This window comes from Suricata suricatta, chromosome 6 (assembly GCF_006229205.1).
Source record: "Suricata suricatta isolate VVHF042 chromosome 6, meerkat_22Aug2017_6uvM2_HiC, whole genome shotgun sequence".
Taxonomy (NCBI): Eukaryota; Metazoa; Chordata; class Mammalia; order Carnivora; family Herpestidae; genus Suricata; species Suricata suricatta.
Genome location: NC_043705.1, coordinates 69,594,072 through 69,607,521, shown reverse-complemented (window position 1 = coordinate 69,607,521; position 13,450 = coordinate 69,594,072). Strand labels below are relative to the sequence as shown.

Below are 13,450 nucleotides of genomic sequence, written 5' to 3'. Positions count from 1 at the left end.
TGATCTCAGGGTTGTGAGTTCAAGCCCCACATTAGGCACCAGAATTGACTTTAAAAAATAAATAAATAAAATATTTAATTAATAATACATTAATATATTATAATAACTTTGTATGATGAAAGATGGTAATTGCACTTACCATGGTGAACTTTTCATAGTGTCTGTAAAATGTCAAATCAGTATTTATACACCCGAAACTAATATATTGTATGTCAGCTGTACTTCAGTTACAAAAAAATGAAAAACAAAGGCAAGACTTTCTGTTTACAAGGAAGTGTAACAGAGCATTGGCATTTCCTAGTAATGAGAATATAATATCAGTGTAATTAGGTTTATAAGACCTAAGTCTGTTTATAAGTTTTTTGGTTATACTACAAGTGATAAAATTTATTTATTACTATAGTCAGACCAACAACTTAAAATGCATACTTAAATGTCCACAATTAACTGTAAGCCTTGTATATTTTGGTTTTAGAAAGGATTAGAAAGTGCCTCTTTTCTGAACCTAAGCAACTGTCATAAGCACAATTTTTTTTTTCTTCTATTTGTGAATACATTGACAAATATATATATTTGGATCAAGATAAAGTTTCTGATTTATGTAAACACCTAGGATACTGTGACATTTCTGTTTTGGTAGAAGGAGAGCGGGGGAGTGCTAATTGTCATGAAGCATGATGAGATCCACATCTATTCTGGCGGGACCTGGGATTCTTCCACATAGTCAAGGAAGAAAATTCTGGTCAGCACTTGTTTAAAAAAGTATTCTGATTCATTCCAAATTTGCAATAAAATTTCTTAGTATTTAAATACGAAAGTTATAAAGAATTCAAGTTCTAAAAGGAACAGGTACTTTAAACAGCACTTTTATAAGTAGAAGGAACCATGGATATATGTGATTCAATTGAATGATTTGTTTTATATTTTCTTTTCAGATGTGGAAGTAGTTCTTTTACATTTAGTTGTCTCACGGTTTACTTTTAGTTTGCAGGCAGCGTTAAGGGCAGACCCGAAGGACTTCAATTGCTGGGAGTCGTTAGGAGAGGCGTACTTAAGCAGAGGTGGCTATATGACGGCCTTGAAATCCTTCACCAAAGCCAGTGAGCTGAACCCGGAGTCCACATACAGTGTGTTTAAGGTTGCCGCAATACAGCAAGTCCTCGGCAAGTATAAGGAGGCGATAGCTCAGTACCAGCTCATCATTAAAAAGAAAGAAGATTACGTGCCAGCTTTGAAAGGTAATTTTTTAAGAACTCCTTTGACTTTTGCGGCCCTGGAGTATAAAAGCCTTGTCTAAATTTCCTGAATGTATTTCGTAGCCTGAAAAGGACTTCTTTAGTCAATAGTAAGTTTCTTCTTTCACGAACCTCTTATTGTGTGGCTTGTTATGTAGATTTGAATATATGAAGATCAAATCTTATTTCCTAACAGCTAATCAATAGTAATATGATAAAGATTTAACTTTTAGACGAACAGCGTGATAGCTATTTGATCTAAAAGTGGTTCTCTAAAACAAGTTTCCCTCCTTATATTTTGATAATTAATTTACTGTATCTTCAGAATATCCCAATACCTTTTAATTACTTTTTAACTTCTAGAAGATTTTTTTTCATTTTTTGAACTTTAGGGGCAACTTGTTTCGTAGTTACCTAAATTAATTTCAGTTTCTCCATAGATCCCTACTCCCTAACAGATGATTTTTGGTAATATAAAGTAAAACACCACCATCCATATATAATCCAAATTTTTTAAGATTATAACTAACAATTTAAAAAAACCTTGGAGCCCGTTAATATCATTTACATTTCTTTTTACTTTTTAATTGAACAACTGGGGTTTAAATCAGAAATAGTGTGTGTTATAAGCAATGTGTAACTTAGGCCTTGAAAACTTTTTTTTTAAATTTTGTAAAACTTCCCTCAAAAGAAGAATTCACGTTTATTAAGTCTTTACTGGGCACATTAGGAAATTGCTGTTTCATTTATTACATTTTTACAGTGTAGTTTGCTATCCAGTTTTGAATATAAAAGGATTAAATCTTGTTTCACAACAGTTAATAAATAGTACTATGATGGAGAGTAGCATTTAGGTAATATCCCCATTTTCAAGGCTGAGGTTTTAAGAGTTAAGTAACTTGCCCAAAGTCAAGGAAATTCTTTCTGTAGATTTTTATCACTTTTAGTACATGTTTACTGCAACAGTACTAAATGTATTATGCAAGACCATACTTAAAATTTTTATAAAATACTATTAAGTTTTGTTTTCTGAAAAGTGACTGTAAAAAAAATACCACTATATTTTTTAAGTTTATTCTAAGTGTTTCTGTATGTGTTTTAATAACTATAAACTTAACCTGATTTTAGGTTTGGGCGAATGCCATCTTTTGATGGCAAAAGCAGCTCTAGTGGATTATCTTGACGGAAAAGCTGTGGACTACATAGAAAAAGCACTGGAATATTTTACGTGGTTAGTAGTAGTAGTAGTAGTATTGATTGTGTTTATTTTCTTAGGGTTATAATAAAGCCAACTTTAGAAAATCTTTTTGGGGGCGCCTGGGTGGCTCAGTCAGTTGAGCATCTGTCTTCTGCTCGGGTCATGATCTCATGGTTTGTGGGTTCGAGCCCCACATAGGGCTCTGTGCTGACAGCAGCTCTGAGCCTGGAGTCTGCTTCAGATTCTCTATCTCCCTCTCTCTCTGACCCTCCCCTGCTTGTTCTGCCTCTGTCTCTGTCTCTCAAAAATAAATAAAAAACATTAAAAAAAAAAAAAGAAAGAAAATCTTTTTGTACTTTTTCTGTGAGATACAGCAATCATTATTCAGAATATTAAACATAAAGAATAACAGAGTAGCCAATGAATTCTGTAACATACATATTGTATTAATTTTGCACTGGGGAACAGATACAATTTCTTGCTCTTAGTAGCAGCGGACATGCTGGATACATGGGGAAGGGTGGGAAGAAAGAAGCACTCTGCTAGTAGAGCAGCAGCTCGAATATTCGGGATCAGTGTTCTCTTTCAGGAGACCTACAAATGCCAGTTGAATTGAACTGATGGGGAGCTAGGACTTGCGTATGATTTATATTCAATGGTAAGGGCCTATTTTAGGTATATTCGTAGGGTTGAAATAGAGGGAAATGAGCAATCTGATTACTCCTGGAAAGAGTCTGTGTAGTTAACAAAGTGATGTGTAATATTAAGGGAATCAGAAAAATTTGAATAAGCATGGTAAATTCAGCAGCTAAGTAGAAGGGCTATTTGTGGTAGATGATTTTAAGAAGTCCACATGTTACACATACATTTGAAATTTTTTTTCTTAAACACCTTTTCTTGTGCTTCTCTTTCTTTCATTTCCTGCTTGTCTTCTGTCTCCTATTGATTTGGTTGCTCCAGAATATGAACCAAATATGAAAAGGAAACCTTAGCCTTTTTTTCTCCCAAAGATTTTTGTTGCTACTTTTCATGTCTCACATTATATAGATCTTTCTAAAGAGGAAGAGGGTATTGTGAAGAGGGCATGCTTTGTTTGAACTAGTATTTAACAGTAGGTGTGAACCTTTGAGTGATGATACTGGAGATACAAATACTGCCTTTCTGAGGATGGGAAGTATTGTTCTGGGTAGCGTGTAGCTTGTAGCATTCCCTGCCAGTTATACGGAGGTATATAAAAAGTGATAATCTGCAAATTTATCTTTACTTCTGCCTGTAAAAGTGTATCCTACCACAATTCTTGTGCAAAGGTGATAGATGTTATTTCACTTTCAGATACTTTATTTTTTACTGAACTTAAACAAAAAATGAGTTTAGGCTATTAAAATTGCCTTTGTTTCTCTTTTTTCCTTCCGTTTTCTTTTATGTTATAGATTTTTTTTTACTTTAATTTCATTTTGTTTTCATTTCTCTTATTTTCTTTTACTTTTTTCATCACGATAAGGGTACTCTTTAACTCCCGTCCGCTTTTCCCCTCACCTCCCACCTCCTCCCCCTGGTAACCGTCGTGTGTTCTCTATAGTTAAGAGTCTGTTTCTTGTTTCTTGGTTTGTGTCTCTTTTTTTTTTTTTCCTTTGCTCATTTGTTTTGTATTTTAAATTTCACATATGAGTGAGATCATATGGTATTTGCCTTTCTCCAACTGATTTATTTCGATTAGCATTATCCTATCATGCTGTCAATTTTAGAAATCATGCTAAGATATTTAAGCAGAGGACCTACAAATAGTGTTATCTTTTCTTCTGGTCCTCACGGTGGGCTCTCAGGGATGACTGCAGTAATTAATCTTATTTCTCAGGAAGATACTGGAAAATGATTTTTGGCTGGACTCTTTTAGTAGAAAAGGCTATGAGAAATGTTCCATCTGCTTGTCCATCTGCCGGCAACATAGCTGTTTGTGATAGCTGATTATTGAGACTTGGCTTAAGTGAAATTGTCATGTTTATTTATAAGATCCTGAGGAGAGAAAAATGAAGAGGAATAGATTTTTCTTATTTTAAAAAGAAGTGACCTTTATCACTGTAATTAATATTTTTATTGACTGTTTTAAGCTTGTGTATTCAGCCATATTTGCTTCAATAAATAATGAGATTTTACAATTTTATATTTAGCTTTTTGGTAATCTTGGTCTCAGAGAGTAAAAATCCTTTGGACTACCAAACACATTTACTAGTCATTTTTATTTGACCAAGGACCAACAAGCAAAAACATGAGGTTATGATAATTAACTGAGAGAGAGCTACCAACTTTACTACTTTGGTTACTGTTTAAAAGACAAACACAAGACAGCATAGTTTTAAAACATTCAGTATTAAAGGTGAATTGGTCCTGGAAAATGTACTGGTTTATTTATGTGATTTCTGCTACTTCTAATAACAATGATGATAAGTACCAAAGAGATGTTTGCAGAATTTCTGGCATTTAAAATAAATGCTGCTTTCTCCTTTCCTTCCTTCCTTTCTTCTTCCTCATAGTGAAGTGATAACATGTAATTCATTTAGAAAGAATTTAGTAAAGCATTCACTGCACTTAACCAAGAAAGTAATTCTTAATCAAGGTTGTAATGAGAGAAATAAACTTCATATTTTTTGGAAATAACTTAGAAATATAAAAATAAAATGAACACTGTTTAATTTTTTAGGGCTCTGCGGCACCGAGCTGATGTGTCTTGCCTTTGGAAGCTAGTTGGGGATGCTTGTACCAGTCTGCATTCTGTCTCGTCATCTAAAGTAAATGTTAATGTTTTAGGAGTCCTCCTAGGTCAGAAGGAAGGAAAACAAGTATTAACGAAGAATGAGCTTCTCCATCTAGGAGGAAGGTAATTTACAAAGATTGCTAGTTAATGACATTTGCTTTAAATTAGGACATTTTAACAGAACATAACCCTTATTTTTTATTTCCACAGGTGTTATGGTCGGGCATTAAAGCTGATGTCCACATCTAATACTTGGTGTGATCTTGGAATTAATTATTATCGTCAGGCACAACATCTAGCAGAAACAGGCAACAACAAGAATGATCTTGAAGAGCTGTTGGAAAAATCTTTACAGGTATAGTTTTGAGAAACTTTTTAAAAAACAAAATGCTTTTCAGGTGTTTTTGATCATTACTATCATGTTTTTACATAAAATTACATTTATCTTGATATAAATGCAATGTTCCAAGGTAACAAAATTGACCTAATTTTACTTTTCAGTGTCTGAAAAAGGCAGTGAGACTCGACAGTAAAAACCATTTATACTGGAATGCTCTTGGTGTGGTTTCATGTTACAGTGGTAAGAACTGCATAAAACTTTAATATTATTAGAAGATTGTGTGCTTCAGGTGATAAAGTTCAGTTCCATCAAATTCTGTATTTTTTAGGTATTGGAAATTACGCACTTGCTCAGCACTGTTTCATCAAGTCAATCCAGTCAGAACAAATTGTGAGTGTTCTGTGTGTCTGTCTATGAAAAAGAACTTCAAAATTTACTGTTAATATTTTCTGAGGCTGCTGTGTAGACAAGGACCTAATTATATACATATGTGTTTTAGAATCCTGTTGCATGGACCAACTTGGGAGTGTTATACCTTGCAAATGAGAACATTGAGGTAAATGTGTTGTCTGTTTTGTCGTGTTGAAAGTAAGGAACATTCTTTGTATATGACCTTTTTGTAATAGCTCAACATCTTGTGGAGAAATACTTTGAATATTGTTATCTACTCAGTATGCTCACCAATATGCTAGGTAATTAATGGCATTCTGTTTATTATATTGAATAATGAATGTGTGAGATTTATATTCCTTTCCACAGCACTGAAGAAATTTTGGTTTTATAATTATGTTGGTTTTTCATTTAAAGATTAGGACAATTTTGTTACGGATTTTGGGGTGTTTGTCTTTTTATCTGTGGAAATCCTGTGTAGGCTGTGTTAGAAGTGTGATTATGAAGTAAAGGAGATGCTTAGTACTGTCAAGCAGTTTAAGTTTAGCCTATGCTTGGGTGATTTAGATTTGGCTTTAGTGGATATTAATTCCTGTATATTCCACAATGTAATTTTTTGTACTTGAACAGTTATATATTAGAGAATCAGAAACACAGTAAATAATTGGAAGCATGCTTGTAGATCATGTTTAGAAGTTTCCATAAATCTGTAGATAATAGAACATCTGTACTATTTTGTGTTTCAGCCATTATACTGAATATCATCCTTTTAAAATAGTTTCAGTAATATTCTCAGGGTAAAGTAAGTAACTGCCAGGATTGCTTTAAAAGCCTGTAAATAGAATTAAGGAGAATATTAATTTAGATCTTAATATATGTGAAAATACTTTTTGAAAACTTAAACAAAGCTAGGTCTTAATTAAAAAGCTGTGAATGTAGTTTTATGGTAGTACAACTCAGTTGCTGTCCAGGAGCTTACTTTTTCATGAGAAAAATAAGACTATTTCCTGTCATACAGTGATTTTTGAGAAAACAGTATAAGGCAGTATACAATAATGTTTCTGTCACAGAAAAATAAGCATGCAACTTAATGTGTCCAAGTGAGATATCTTTAAGGTTTCCTCACTGCTTAGCACATATTTATGTTGCCCATTCTTTTTTTGCCCAGTAACTGGTACGTTTCTTAGACCTCATTGGTGATTAGTTCTTATCCGGCCAGTTAAGCTTCAGGAGAGGGAAGTAGATTCTTCTGTCAAACCTGTGGCTAGCAAATGGGTGGGTGATTGGTTAAAAGTTCTACAGACTATGAGGTGCATCCATATTGCCCTCTCACTGGGGACTAGAACCCCTAATCCTATAGAGAGATCTGTTGCACCGACCAGTTTTTTAGGACTATGTACTTAAAATACTGTTTTAGGCATTGCTCACTGTGTTTAGACAATGAAGTTTTAGACTTATAAGTATTTATGTTGACAAGTCTGACTTATCTTCTTCTCTTATGCTTTTTAAACATAAGCAATATAATACTGAGTTAATAAAATGACATGACATGTTAATTTTTGCCTTTTTCTTCCTAGCAAGCTCATGAAGCTTTCAAAATGGCTCAATCCCTTGATCCATCTTACTTAATGTGCTGGATTGGACAAGTAAGACATATAACATATAGTTATTAATAATCCTAGGGTGTAAACAACCACTTAATATAAAGTGATACAAGTAACCTGTAAATATAAATAACAATGATAATGATGGATAACAGATAACATATTAGGACTTTTTTGTGCCAGTCACTGTGCTAGTTTCTTTTATATAGTATTTCAGTTAATCTTTCATTGATCCTTTGAGATGGTGGTGGTTGTTAAAGTCTTTTCACAGTTGGGGAAACGGAAGATTAGAGATCCTTAGTATTGTGCCCAGGGTAATGATTAAGCTTTGATTTGGGGGGCTTTGGGCTCCATCATCCTGACATCATTATGCTGAAAAAAACCCCCCAAACCTATTGTTTAATGCACATCTGCCAAAAAAAATAAGTATTGACAAAGATCGGGGTTTTTTTGCTTTTTTTTTAATGTTTTATATATTTTTGAGACAGAGAGAGACAGAGCATGAGCAGGGAGGGGCAGAGAGAGAGGGAGACACAGAATCGGAAGCAGGCTCCAGGCTCTGAGCTGTCAGCACAGAGCCCGACAGGGGGCTCGAACCCACGAACTGTGAGATCATGACCTGAGCCAAAGTCGGAGGCCTAACCGACTGAGCCACCCAGGCGCCCCGACAAAGATCGTTTTGATTCTGTTTTCCCATTTTCTGTAAAATCTTTATATTTGATTTGATGCTTATTTATGAATATTCTTCCTCTGCTTCCCCAAAGTTCAGATTTTTGTACTGCCAAATAGGGAACCAGATACTTGGTTACGAATGTGAGTCTGTCACTGACTGATTTTAATATATTATTGCTGGATTTCATTTTCTTTACCTGAAAAAGATTGGACTGAGTGGCTTCCAAGGTCTCTCTAGTTGAGAAATTGTAATGAATTCGTAAGTAGTTGATTGTTTTGGTTCAAAGAATAGCAGGAGCATCACCCATATCAGAAAATCAAGAATCAGAGAGGAGATATCTTTTATTCTACTTTTGACGTTTGCATCTAATTCTACTTAATTGGTGAAGCAAGCAGAGTGTGAAAAGTAACTCCTGTTTCTGTGAACTGTGGTGACATCTGGGAGCTAATGGCATTACTACTAATCTTTGTGTAAATTGGACTCAGGGGGCCCAAGAATTTGCATTTCTAACTGCTTCCAAGTGATCATGCTGACACCGGTCCAGGGACTTGACTTTGAGTAGCACTGCTCTAGGTCAGTAGATTTTGGATGCTAATCAGAGCCACCTAAGTATTTTTTTGAATTTTTCAATTATTTCTATTTATTTCTTAATGTTTGTTTTTGAGAAAAAGAGAGAGAGTGTGCATGCAAGTGAGGAAGGGACAGAGAGAGAGGGGGACAGAGAAACGGAAAAAGGCTCCACGCTGCAAGTGCAAACCTCAATGTGAGGCTTGAACCCACAAACCATGAGATCATGACCTGAACCGAAGTCAGATGCTCAACCAACTATGCTACCCAGTCACCCCTCCGTTCTTTTTATTCCTAAAAAGAATTTACTTCAGGAGTTATCTGGTAGATTTAACCAAAATGGTAACAATAGAAGTGAGACTTTATATTGTTTTTTAATAATATTCATAATGTATGATAAGTAAAAAAACATGATTTTTTAAAATAAAAGATATAGGAGTTTGAAAGTAATTTTAATTTATCTCTAGTCTATAAAACTAAAGGCATGGGGTATATTATTTAAAATCCTGAGGCACTTTTGAAAGATAAATATGTTGAAACTCTACCCCAGGTCTGTGGAAGCTAGAAATCTAGGGGGAGCGACCTCCTCTTTTAAAAAGCTGACCTTGGTGAATCCAAGATGATCCTATGATTAAGAACTCTACTCCAGACAAATACCAGTATGAATGAATCAAGGGTGAAAGGGAAGGGAGAAGGTAACACAGCTTTCATTACCAGTGTTCTGAGGAATTTTATGTGGATTATTGCACCACTGCCTGGTTGCAGAGGGAATTCTGAAAGCGTGTGTCAGTTAAAGGGTCAGTTTAACAAGTCATTCTGGTCCTCTGAGCCATAGGAATGTAGTAGTCAAGATTGGAAAAGAACCTTTGGTTCTGCCAAATAATTTCATTTACTGTTATTTTTCCTTTTAAACACACTACGAACCTCTTTTTTCCTTTTATAGGCTCTTATTGCAGAGACAGTTGGAAGTTATGACACCATGGATCTTTTCAGGCACACTACAGAACTCAGTATGCATGTAAGAATTTGAACATTCTTGAGGATTCATTCATGAATAAAGTATTATCCTTGTTCAGAAAGTGAATACAGAGTGGTATCAGATGTTAATAACAGCAGTTGTCTCTACTTTTTATTCTGTCTTAGACATAGATAGGCTGTCTTTAAAGAACTTGTCACTTTCATCTTGTGTTATCTTTCAAAAGCTGAGGAAGAAATGACATGGGATTAAATAGATATAGTCATTTAGAATAGAAACCAAGACCTTAGAGAAAACTCAACTTGAGGTAAGGACTAGGTTGACATTTCTCGATTATTTACAGAAGTGTTTTAAAACTTCTGTGGTAATTATTAGTTTTATTTCTAAGAATGGTGCTGAAAGAAGGAAATCAATCCATTGGGTGGGGCTCTGTTTTGTGCACTTTATTCAATCCCATGTGATTCTTCTCCTTAGGGTTGAAGCAAGTGATTTCAATATGCTCTGAGCTGTGTTGTATCATAGTGACTCTTTATTACAGGCACTTAGCAGTTGACTTAAGACTAAGATGTGATATTTACTGTATTGAAATCTGTTTTGTAATTTTTTATTGGTATATTTATTACCTTATATTCACTTGTTAACTTTGTCATTTTTAAAGACCGAGGGAGCGATAGGTTATGCTTATTGGGTCTGTACAACATTGCAAGATAAAAGCAACAGAGATACTGAGCTGTACCGATACAACATTGTTCAGATGAATGCTCTTCCAGCAGCACAAGTGGTTTTGAGTAAATACATAGGTAAGGTACTCAATATTTGAATAACTCAGTATTTTATAAAACAATTTTTAACATTTATTTATTATTAAGAGACAGAGACGAGACAGAGCATGATCATGGGAGGGGCAGAGAGAGGGGGAGACACAGAATCCGAAGCTCCAGGCTTTGGGCTGATGACCGAAGTTGGATGCTCAACCGACTGAGCCACCCAGACGCCCTGTAACTCAATATTTGAATAAATGGTTGAAACAGTTTTAAAAAGTTTTAAAATTGGTTAATTCCAAGTAAAATAATAATGTTCGTTAAGATATCAATTTGCCTTTTTTTCCCCTCCTTTTCAAATTGTATAAGGACTTTTGAAGAGTGATGAAAATTGCTGATGATCACAAAACTGATTTCCATGTTGTAGAGGAAAGCATTTTGGAGCTTAATAGGCCTGAGTTGTTGCTGTTGTGTCTCTGCCATTTATTTCTCTATAGTCTTAGGCCAAGAATTTTACTTCTTTTAACTTCTGTTGACCTTGGAAAGTAGAGTTAATAATTTCTAGGTGGTAGAGTGTGAAAATTAAATGAGATAATATGCTTTAAATTCCAAAATTAGTGTGTTTAATCTCCCTCATTAACACCTGATTTTTCTTCAGAATACTGGAGAAGTATATGGAGGCTTAGGAAAAGGTCAGAATGGGAAAGTCTCATTAGCCATTTATTGTAAAAATTTCCTTTCTTCCTTTTATGACCAGTTTAATCTTGTCATTTGTAGCAACATGGATGGAGCTAAGAGTGTTGTAAGTCAAATAAGTGAAAGAAGTCAAACAAAAAATAGAGTCAAATAAGTCAAAAAAGAATAACAAATACCATATGATTTCACTCATATGTGGAATTTAAGAAACAACAAACTAGCAAGGTTTAAAAAATAAGAGAGGTGAGAAACCAAGAAGCATACTCTTAACTGTATGGAACATACAGTTGGTTCCCAGAGGGAAGGTGGGCGGGAGCATGGTGAGATAGGTGATGTGGATTAATTCAGGAGCGCACTTGTGGTGACGGGAGGTGGGTGGTGGAAGACTGCCAGTGGCTTTTAGTCTCTGTTCCTCCTCTTAGCTTTGATGAAGCCTTGGTCATATTACCAAATTGAATTTTAGTTTTCTCATCTGTAATACAAGATTAAAAGTATCTATTTCAGAGTTTAAATGGGATGATTTATACAAAATGATATGCAAAGTATCGCAGATGCTCAAGAAATGTTAGTTTTGCTGGTCTTTTATTTATCCCTTAACAAAATTCTAATAAAGAAGAAAGAAGTTTAAGCGGTCATGTGGGTAGTTTAATATTAGGAAGATCAGATAAAACTGAAAAGCAGAAGAGATAATTTGTCATCATAGGTAGGGAGAGGATTGTAATAGTCTTCCTGCACTGGGCCTGGGATACTTGAGTGGAAGACAGTTTATAAACATCAACACTTCAGAGTGCTAACATCTTGTAGTTTGCCAAAATGAATGACTCTGACAATATCTAAAGCCTTTGTGAGAGTGTATAGATAGTTAAGTTTTATTGATAGTAAATTTCCATAAGAATGGGTAACATTTATAAAGGGTTTACACAGAGAGGTAAATATTTAGCTTTCTACAAAATTCGGATACCTAGAACAATGAACACCTAATCCCCTGATAGCTGTTATGCATAGCCTGGTTTTTTACTTTGTAGTGGAGTTATATCTCTATATCAACTCTATGTGGCTTTGCCATGAATGAATGATTGATTGGATAAATAGGAACACAGAAAGGAAGAGAGCAGAAAAGACAAAGGGGGATTAAAGAATGCAGGCAATCTCTCTGTCTGGCTCACAGTTTGCCTTAGGGGTGAGTGTGCTTAGAAGGCATGAATCTCAATGTGACTCAGTTTTGATATCCCTCTTTTTTGTGACTTTAGGATTTTTCAAGATTAACTTTGGTTATGTGAGTTTCACTTTATTCTTTGATCTTAGAGCCTAACCATCATATAAATTGTGGTTACACTGTACTTTATTTTTGAGAGAGAGAGGAGAGAGAGGGGGAGATAGAGCAAGGAGGGAGGAGCAGAGAGGAGACACAGGATCAATCTCAGAGCTGATAGCCCCATGTGGGGCTTGAACTCATGAACTGTGAAATCATGACCTCAGCCGAAGTTGGATGCTTAACTGACTAAGCCACCCAGGTTCCCCAGTACGCTGTACTTTGTTAAGCATTTTTAAGGGATTTAGAAGGTTTGTTTCCCAGTACTACTATTTTTAAATTTTTTAAAAATGTTTGTTTATTTCTGAGAGAGAGAGAGAGATTGAGCACAAGCTTGAGCAGGGGAGGGGCAGAGAGAGAGAGAAACGGAGAATCTGAAGCAGGCTTCAGACTCTGAGTTGTCAGCACAGAGCCCAACACAGGCCTTGAACTCATAAACCACGAGATCATGACCTGAGCTGAGGTTGAACACTTAATCAACTGAACCACCCAGGCGCCCCTCCCAATATTACTTTTAAATAAATCATATGTGTTCCATTCTTTGTATATTAGTAGATACATGATGCTTTTTGACATTAAAATTTCAAAATTCTGCATTGAAAGTGCCCAAATCATCCTGTTTCCAGTGTACAATACTGAGTTAATTTTTAAAAAACACATAGAAATTGAAACAGAACCAAGAAAATTGCAGGAAAGATTAAGTGATTAGCCACAGAACTGAATTGCCATATAAATCTATGACTAGTGTTAATATAAGCTACAATTTCAAATTATTACACCTTTGTGGAATAAAAATGTTTAGATTTTAAAGCTTAACTAGAAACTATAATTATAAAATATTCAATAACAAAACAGTTATAAAATGTTTACTGGTATTTTATAGTCAAGATGAAAATGAGACTATTCTTAACAATAGCAGTGATTTTAGGGAGTAACCTGGTGTTAA

At 34.8% G+C, this 13,450-nt stretch overlaps 1 protein-coding gene across 2 annotated transcripts in view; it reads left to right on the top strand.

The window, feature by feature from the left end:
• TTC37 (tetratricopeptide repeat domain 37) overlaps positions 1 to 13,450 on the top strand; it is an 83,280-nt gene that overhangs the window by 30,974 nt on the left and 38,856 nt on the right. For both annotated transcript variants that reach the window (XM_029942621.1, XM_029942622.1), the window contains exons 19-28: positions 985 to 1,238; positions 2,364 to 2,466; positions 5,132 to 5,308; positions 5,396 to 5,540; positions 5,687 to 5,765; positions 5,854 to 5,915; positions 6,025 to 6,081; positions 7,493 to 7,561; positions 9,703 to 9,777; positions 10,394 to 10,535. In XM_029942621.1, the coding sequence (XP_029798481.1) occupies positions 985 to 1,238; positions 2,364 to 2,466; positions 5,132 to 5,308; positions 5,396 to 5,540; positions 5,687 to 5,765; positions 5,854 to 5,915; positions 6,025 to 6,081; positions 7,493 to 7,561; positions 9,703 to 9,777; positions 10,394 to 10,535 (1,163 nt within the window). The remainder of the gene's footprint in view (positions 1 to 984; positions 1,239 to 2,363; positions 2,467 to 5,131; positions 5,309 to 5,395; positions 5,541 to 5,686; positions 5,766 to 5,853; positions 5,916 to 6,024; positions 6,082 to 7,492; positions 7,562 to 9,702; positions 9,778 to 10,393; positions 10,536 to 13,450) is intronic.